This window comes from Hesperophylax consimilis, chromosome 26 (assembly GCF_061612785.1).
Source record: "Hesperophylax consimilis isolate HC1 chromosome 26, BYU_Hcon_1.0, whole genome shotgun sequence".
NCBI lineage: Eukaryota > Metazoa > Arthropoda > Insecta > Trichoptera > Limnephilidae > Hesperophylax > Hesperophylax consimilis.
This window is the reverse complement of record NC_142861.1, coordinates 9788888-9798677: the sequence shown is the minus strand read 5'-3', so window position 1 is coordinate 9798677 and position 9790 is coordinate 9788888. Positions and strand designations below refer to the sequence as shown.

General features: G+C 36.6%; 1 protein-coding gene across 4 annotated transcripts in view; it reads left to right on the top strand.

Moving 5' to 3' along the window:
* Nucleotides 1-676: 676 nt before the first annotated feature.
* Nucleotides 677-9790, top strand: part of faf (ubiquitin carboxyl-terminal hydrolase-like faf) — a 97547-nt gene continuing 88433 nt past the window's right edge. For 2 of the 4 annotated variants that reach the window (XM_089647325.1, XM_089647322.1), the window contains exons 1-2: nt 677-784; nt 1347-1413. In XM_089647325.1, coding sequence (XP_089503451.1) covers nt 1387-1413 — 27 coding nt within the window. In that variant the 5' untranslated portion in view covers nt 677-784; nt 1347-1386. Of the gene's footprint in view, nt 785-913; nt 959-1346; nt 1414-9262; nt 9347-9790 lie in introns of those variants that run through there. The other 2 variants (XM_089647324.1, XM_089647326.1) reach the window with 2 other exon arrangements.

Here is a 9790-nt window from a genome sequence, read left to right as displayed (position 1 = left end):
GCGACGATATGCAAAAAATATGGCCGATAAATGAAGCTGTCAATTTAAAAAACACAGCCACTTTTTTAATACGTTTGTGCCTAAGATTTAAAAGTGGTATAATTTGCTTTTTAGTAAAACTAACGGCAAAATAAATTTTACTAGTTTTGCGACCCAGCAAATGGCAAATGTTCGAACAATTTTTCTTTTGTTGTGTACTTTTGACTTTAAAATACTAAAGAAACAAATACATTCGCGATCCGGGTAACCCTCAATTCCATATTACAATATTTTTGTTATGAAATTTGCCCATTCAAATAAATTTAAAAAATTAATTCGCCTTCAAGATGGCCTAGAATCCCTAAGCCTTTAACCCTGAAGGGTGAAAGCTAAAAACATTAAAAAAAGTTATTTCTCTTAAATGGTTATTTTTGTAAATTATTATATGCAATAATTAGTCACCGGTAATATTTATACAAGTGGAAAGTATCTCCCGAGTATAAATAAATGCCGCCGGCGGCAGAATTTTTCTAGCCACACCACGTACATGTTTCTAAAAACCTTAAACCAACTCTACATGATAGAAAATTTTCTGCCCAAACTTTGGCTCTTTTTTAGCTCTTTTTTCAATGACATCTAGCTTTACTTTAAAAATCGTCATGGCAACACTGCCCATGTCTCGTCTATGGCTAAAAATGCAGTTTTCGTTCCTGTACGTCAAAATCATACATCTAAAAATTCGTTTTGTTTTAGGAATTGTAGTGCAATTTTGAAGTGCTTTATATTATTCACATTATGTGCAAAGGTTAGAGATATGTTTTTGAAATTAAACTGCGGCATTTAAGTTACGCACTGAGGAAGTGTTGTTTTCGTGTTATGATCCGTTGTCCTTACATCTGCATTTTTTCCGGCAAGTTTTCTGCTCTCTTCCTCTGGACGCCATTTTGTCTGGCCGGCTGATCTTTCGTTGTTGAAAACTGTGAATATATTATGTTTTAGTGGATTAATTAATGTTAATACGATGAAAATAAATAACGTATAAATATCCGCGTGATTTACGATGCCACTTTCATCCCTTTGAAGTACATGTTCAGTGTAAAATAATGGGATAGTGTGTTATTTTTGAAGGATTGAAAACTTACGACATTACTGTTTCATCCGTTGATAGTTTTAAATCTATTTATATTTCCCCGACAGTGAATTGCGTGTATACACAAAAATTTTAACTCCTAACTCCGATTAGTGCGTTTTAGTTCAATTTCCATTTGAATAAATCATCCAGTTAATAGGTTAATTCAAGGTATTCCATGTCAAGTTTTGACATTTGCTTTTTTGTCGTGAGTTATTGATTGCGCATTTTTTTTCAGCTGAGGAAATGTGAATCAATTCCTGGAGTTACGAGGAACTATGACCATATCCAGGAGCACAGCACCGGTGAGTTGACTTATCATGTTTATTTATAGATTTCTTTTATTTATCCACCATGTGTCGATGACGGCTTACTTGTCAATTCGTAAATCGAGAGCAATATTTTTTTTGATAATCATCGTTTTCACCTCTTCCCACGCATTTTGTGAAACTATTTTCGACGTACGTCATATTTTGAAATAGTTTTTATTTACTTCTGCGACATTCAGACACTTTTTTATCGTTTAAGTCTGTCATGTTTTGTATGATAACCAGTAAATTTGATTATCGTCGGACACTCTAGTGCCATTGAGGTAGTACTTGATAAGATATGGCTAGTTAAAAGTATAGATTTCTTTTGTTTAACTTCGTACACATTACATGTCATTTCGCAATAGGTGAATTCGGATTTTAAACAAACTGTCATTGTATCTTCCAGAATGCGACTATTACATATTGCTCAGTAAAGTTTAACCTTCAAGCCAGTTCCCACAGTTCGTATTTTCAAGTTTAGTGTAGTTTCCCACATTTGCAGATTCGACCCTACAATAAAACAATTCATTGGCCTGGTATTTTTATAAACATATTGTCTTGTTTGTGTATCATTTATGATTTAAGAATTGGTGACATTTTACTGCAAGCGGCGGCAGTTTTCAAATAGAGCTGTGCGCTATCTATTTTATGATCACCCTAGTTAAATCATTATGCCTAAAAATATTTGCCAATACCTTTCCCACCCCTGTCCCATAGTAATAAAAACCCCAAATAAAGTTTCATCTCCCAATAATTCCTTTAAAATATTTGTATTGTTTAAGTCACGTTTGTATCATTAAGAATAGTTAAAGTGCATTTTATTTATGTTAAGAATGTTGTTTGCCAACGAGCGGGTGGAACATCTTTATTTTTGTAAAACGTCCTTCAGAATTTAGTTTAAATACAGATACCTCCCAGAAAAAGGTCAGTATTAGAGTATTGCTATAACGGGTAGGTACAGACGTACCTACGGAGGAGCGAGTGTTGAAATAACTGGTAGGTACATGCGTACCTAGGCAGTCAGTCGTGAGATAATTACTAGGTTTATGTAAACCTAGGGAAAACTGAAGAATAGAGGAAACTAGACCTTTATTTCTTTCAGTTTAAGTTTTAGCAGAGGAAAATAAGATCCTCTGCAATTATATTGTGAATTAATAAATTTATATGTCAAGAAGAAGAAGTGTTTTCCTGCATTCCATCTGACGGCGTGTTCTCGTACCACGATAGCAGAAACATATGGTCCTTCGAGCCGCATCGGGAACAGCAGCATCATGGAAGCGGGACAACACACAAAGACGTCATCTGTCTGCGGCAGCAAGGCGCGAACCAGCAGGAGCTGGATGGAGGCTCAAATAAAAGCTTCAGCAACCAAGGTGCACATCACGAGACAAAAGGCCCGCCTACTTACGGAGATGGCTGAAGCAAAGGCTTCCGAAGCAAAGATGGCTGCAGAAATGTTAGTCTTGGAAGCAGAAGAGCAACATGCGGCGCTCGTTTTACAAGCTGCATCAAGGACTTCGCAACGGACTCTCGAGGATAGAGTCAATGACTGGGTGGACCAGTCACATCACAGTTCATCATCAGAACTTGTAAATCACGATGAACAGCCTCTTCGAGATCAAATGGAGCAGCAACAGGAACTGCTCCATGATGGGCGGTTATCACTACAACCGCCCACAAGAACTGCACAGCAACAGCCCTTGGCAGGGCAGACTCTCCCGTCGCAAATGGAGCCTCGGGTAGAGCAGGCTCATCTGCTGCAATTGGAACAGCGGTTGGAGCAGAACAAGGGTGGGCGGTACACATTACTCCCACCAAAAGGATCCTCAGAGCAGCAGCCCTTGGCAGGGCAGACTCTCCCATCGCAATTGGAGCCTCGGACAGAGCAGGCTCTTCCGCTGCACTTGGGACAGCGGTTGGAGCAGCAGCAGCAGGGCGGGCGGTACGAGCTACTCCCACCCAGAGGAACATCGCATCAGCAGCCCTTAGTAGGGCAATCTCTTCAGCTGCAGTCGACGCAGCATCAGCAGCCAAGCAGTAGCTACTGGGAGCTGCCTACATCAGAGCAGCCATTCAACTTAGCAGCGCATCGCGACGGGCAACAGTGGCCAGAGTCGCAGGGCCGATTACAGGGACCAACACCTGCTATAACTGAAGACCGTCTCGCGGAATCAATTGGTAAGGCAATGTCTTTATATAATACCAGGCCCAAAGTTAATGATCTTCCCACATTTAACGGCAATCCAATTGAATGGATTGCGTTCAAATTAATATTCCATCATACCGCAGACTTCTTAAAAGTATCTGAAAGCGAAAATTTATATAGATTACAAAAAACGTTAAAAGGAGAGACGCGTGACGCGGTTTCTTCCCTTCTTATAATTTTTGGCGCAAAATCATCACCTTGTTCGGCGCAATTCGTAAAAAATAAAAACGCGGATCAATTTTTATCTCAGTATCCCCAGGCCGTCAAAGCGATAAAAACAAAACATTACATGGACGACTATTTAGATAGTGTAAATTCATTAGAAAGTGCGAAGAAATTAATACAAGATATTACATACATACATGCTCAAGGCGGGTTTAAGGGTGGAGGTGAATGCGAAATTACCTACTACAATCATTTAGTCATAAGATATACATTTTTTACGGAATTTCTAGTTTTAAGACATTACCTACTACACAATTTTTAGTCATAAGATTTACATTTTTTACGGAATTTCTAGTTTTAAGACATTACCTACTACACAATTTTTAGTCATAAGATTTATATTTTTTACGGAATTTCTAGTTTAAAACATTACCTACTACACAATTTTTAGTCATAAGATTTACATATTCCACGGAATTTCTAGTTTTAAAAGCAGCATAAATATTTTTATTTCAGATATTTTAATAAATTTAACTGGTAATTTTCGTAGACATGCAGTAGGTACCTAATAAAGATAACAGTCGCATTCTTAGCCTATTTTGTGAAGTACTTCACGGGAGGAGGTATGTATCTTCCAGAATGCGACTATTACATATTGCTCAGTAAAGTTTAACCTTCAAGCCAGTTCCCACAGTTCGTATTTTCAAGTTTAGTGTAGTTTCCCACATTTGCAGATTCGACCCTACAATAAAACAATTCATTGGCCTGGTATTTTTATAAACATATTGTCTTGTTTGTGTATCATTTATGATTTAAGAATTGGTGACATTTTACTGCAAGCGGCGGCAGTTTTCAAATAGAGCTGTGCGCTATCTATTTTATGATCACCCTAGTTAAATCATTATGCCTAAAAATATTTGCCAATACCTTTCCCACCCCTGTCCCATAGTAATAAAAACCCCAAATAAAGTTTCATCTCCCAATAATTCCTTTAAAATATTTGTATTGTTTAAGTCACGTTTGTATCATTAAGAATAGTTAAAGTGCATTTTATTTATGTTAAGAATGTTGTTTGCCAACGAGCGGGTGGAACATCTTTATTTTTGTAAAACGTCCTTCAGAATTTAGTTTAAATACAGATACCTCCCAGAAAAAGGTCAGTATTAGAGTATTGCTATAACGGGTAGGTACAGACGTACCTACGGAGGAGCGAGTGTTGAAATAACTGGTAGGTACATGCGTACCTAGGCAGTCAGTCGTGAGATAATTACTAGGTTTATGTAAACCTAGGGAAAACTGAAGAATAGAGGAAACTAGACCTTTATTTCTTTCAGTTTAAGTTTTAGCAGAGGAAAATAAGATCCTCTGCAATTATATTGTGAATTAATAAATTTATATGTCAAGAAGAAGAAGTGTTTTCCTGCATTCCATCTGACGGCGTGTTCTCGTACCACGATAGCAGAAACAGTCATTGTTTATTATCTTGTATGACATCACTCGAATATGTAAAAATGGATGAATATAATATTTTGCATCTATTTCTAAGATGGCCTCCGTGGTCGAGGGATAAGGCTCTCAACTAGCAAGCCAAAGGTCGCGAGTTCAAATCCCGGCATGCGCAAATAATTTTATTTGATTAATTTGTGTTATTTCCAATTTATTCATTTAAAATAATGGAACTTGCTGTCTAGCAGTGCCCTCACTGTTTTTGCGCTAAAATTGTCAAATTAAGCCAAATCTCGACGGTATGAGAAGTAATTTTGAACTTACCTTGGGGCAAACGTATTATGCTTCATTTTAGTTGAAATAATAAAGGAAAAACATGGAAAAAAACAGAAAATAGTTTGAGATAGACATTTATTAACAAATTATAAGCGGCCATGTTCATTTCTAATGATGTAATTATTTTTACAAGTTTACTATACTACCTAACCTAACCCAACCTAACCAGTGGGATATTTTGATTTATTTTGAGTGTAAAAATGAAACGAAGTGAAATTTGTTCTAAGTGAAAGCTTTGCACCTGAGAACAATACCACGGGCACAGTTTGAGATCATCAGGAATTAGTAATTATGTCGGGAAAGTGTTAAATTTTACTGGGCACTCGTAGTCAGCGTATACCAAAATAATATATAGTGTACTTGCGACACGTTTCGGAGTGGAATATACTCTCAGTATCGCCCTGGTGTAAGACCACCATTCAGAATTGAAACGTTGTTTGAAATGGTACCAGGTACTCTCCCAACTTCCTCTTCCCCCCTACCTTCAGCCTCACAACATACCCCAATTGGGGATGCCATAGTCTCACTGGCTCAAGGCGGTTGGCAGCAGTTGGGACTCTTCACATAAAAAAAGAGAAAAGAAAGTTGGCCAGTCTTGAGTTGAGGTTTTTATTTTGCATGTCAAAGCTTACAGTGTTGGACCCTGGGTACAGTCAATGCGTATACTTCACCTGGTAATGTTCGTAAGTGTGGGATCCATACAAAGGGTTCAAATCAATACCCTGGACATGGTATAAATTTTACATTCACGCCAAGGAAGTTGTCATATTTACTTGCTATAAATATTACACAAGTCACAGAATAAAAATCTAATAATCCTTTGCCGATTTTAGTAATGCAAAAAGCAAGCCATAAAATTTTTTTTTATTTTTTTTTTACTATAATACAGATATTTTCGACATAGTTTCGCCATCTCTTGGGCCGGCTAGTACACAATTTAAAAGATTTTTCTTCTGTGGTTTGACAGAGGATTGAACCTTCTTCCCCGGGGACTGGAGTCAACCATACTATCAACTTCGCCAAACCCCGATTGGGTAGGACCGATATTTATTTAATTTATTAATTATATAAGTTGGTGTGCATATGCGCTATTGCCATCAAGAGTTTCCAAACAAAAGTGAAATTGAAATAAATGTATTTAAAAAGTGCCAATTTGTTTATAAATGTAATGTTTATGAATGTAATGTTTATAAATGTAATGTTTATAAATGTAATGTTTATAAATGTTTCGTTTATAAGTGTAACGATCCATTACATTCATAAACAAATAACTAAAAACATTTCTTTTGACATCTTGGGAGTATGTATAATGTTTATTTTCTGTTCTGTCATTGAACTGACAGATTGACACCAATGCCAATTTTTTATTATTGTTTACATTACATATTCTACCTAAGAGACACAGATGGCGTTTGTATTATTTTTAATTTATTTAATCTGACTTATCATGACAGTTATAATACAAAAGTCAAGAATGTTATGTAATAATATTAATTAAAAATTAATACATCTTAACCTTTCCTTATCTGTGGTGTGTATTTACTACACATTGCTTCTAATAACTTTAATAACTCTATAAATATAGTAAATTCTGGGTTCAGATTTTAGGTATTCCTCCGTTATACATTTATGCACTGAATTAAAAAATAATATATTACATAGTTTTCAAATTCAATTAAAAATCAAAGTTTTTTTTGTTAAAAATCGGGAACAAATAAGAAGAGTGTGCGAGGAAATGACACTCTATTGATGTCCCGCTTTAATTCGCTATGCGGGAACATGAGACATCCACACTCCTGCAGTTGTAGTTTTTGATTTAGACCATCGATACCTACGACCGTACAGCTGTGTTTGTGCCAGCCGCCTGCCGCTAGCCAGTTGGCCGCGAACCGTCGTTAGATGTGGACCCCTCGCACGTTTCTTTAGCATCTGCCGATGGTTTTTTCATGTTTTCAGCAATTAAATTACAATTATTATCACTTTTGATATAAAATATAATAAACATAATCGATTAGCTATGAATATTCATATTTTTCCGATATTAAATCGCTTATTTTGAGATGTGTATTGACTACACAGCACCGGAACGCGTGTATTTTTTTAGCACAGTAAGGGAAAGGTTAAAAAGATGCTTATTCTTCATGCCCTCGCTGTTGCCTACACGTGATATAATACAGTGGTTCTCAAAGTGGGAAATATCACCAGGGCCATCAAAGAACTGTGATATTGCATTAACTTTGGGGGGGTGGATTCTATATTTTATGGTAGTTTTTAGGTAAAAAAGTTGAATTGTTTGTATGAGAAAATAAATGAATATTCTTCTATGGAAACTATTTTAGTATGGGAAAAAAAAGTTGGAATGGTTTTAATCCTACCATCATGAAGAATCACCACCCGAAGTTTGAGCACTTTACCCCCGGACACTTTGTATATAAGGATAATGAGGAAATAAAGCTTTAAAAAATAATTGTCACAGTTATACTGCCACCATTGAGATATGACACCATTCATGTATATCAACCTAATATAATAAAATATCAACTCGTAAAACATAAGTAGAAGTTTTTTTTACTATAATCTATAGTAATTTTTTATTTTGGCTGAGTATTGAATCTTGCTACCCAGGAACTAACTGGAGTCGACAACTCTAACGACGTCGCGAAATGCCGGTAGGGTAGGACTTTTTTTGTATATTGACCGCTGTTACGTCATTCGATTTCAGAGAAATGTATATATGTGTCCGCGTGCGTGCACGTGATAGCCATCAAAAGTTGATAGAACGCATTGTCTTTTGAGATGACATTTGCATGCATTCATTCATTCCCCAAAAACAAAAGTGACATTCACATAGATGTATGCTTATTTTAAAATGCAATTTTTTAAAACATAATTTAAAACCTAATACATTAATAAAAAAACACCAACAAACGGATACAGCCTCGAGGGTCACGTGATACAGCAGCACCGCACAGACGAGACAGAGCGCGTATCACATGATCCGTTGTGACGTGTGGCAGTGTGATCAGTGGTGATGTGTGAAAGAAAAATATTAATTTTGATTGAAAAAAAAAAATCAGTGCTTAGCAAAATGACATCTACAGTTCTTCTTCCTAATATGCTCAGGACTTGCCGATTAAAATCCTTTTGGTACATCCTGACACTCCGCATAGTATATTTGCATCATGTCCCATAGTGGTAGATACTCTCAGTATCGCTCTGGTTGAAGGACACCATTCATAATAGAAATGATTGATTATAGAAGATTGGTACTTCCCAATATTCATCTTTTCCATTTCCTTCCTCTCCCCAATTCCTTCAACCTCACAACAAACCCTGAATTGGAGATAGCATAGTCCCACCGGCTATGGGCAGTTATGACACATGTGAAGTGTATATGTTTGAAATAGAGCGTTGGGCGAAATAAGTTTGAGAAACTCTGGAATATTATTGTGCTGCATTATAATTTCCTCAAATATGTGTATATTTACAATTCAGTTAGGTTAACTTGGCCCCTCTCCAAGCCGATCCATTTAACTTACTAACTTGTCAGTATATATAACGCCAGTGTTGTCATATTGGTCCCACTTTCAGTTGTAATAAGCCAAATATAATTCTAAACGCGGCTCCGTTGATATATTGCCTAAGCGGGGTAACATTAGTGCAATGTGTGACTTGCTAATTTCGTTGGTTGGTTTATTTTTTGCAAACTGAACGGCTTAATGTTTTGGATTCATTATCTTTGGGTTTCCTTTGATTCCTGTTCAGTAACAAAAGGTTTAAACATAAAATTATTATAATTTATTTTTGACCATCACGCCGTTAACCGCAGAGGTAGGCAGAGAGGACAGACCGCCAAACAACACGGTCTTGGAGCACAACCTTGCCTCATTCACACTCGTACATCGTTTCATACATACTCTTCTGTTATTCTGATTGTTGACATGGCCCTACTCAAGTATCTGGATTACTTGATCTAACATTTGCGTCATGTAAACCTCCGTTAACGTAAAAAGCAATGTGTGTTGTGTTGAATTTGGTGGTAGATACTCTCGATGTGAGAGGCAACCGTTCAGAATCTTTGCTTGAAATGACATTAGCCGTGTTTGGTGACCAAATCTGATCTGGGGAGTTGGGATTCTTATACAGTTTTCACATTAATAAAAACTTTTTGCATAAGAATGGTGACTTCAATAAATTACCAAGGACATGATTGTATTC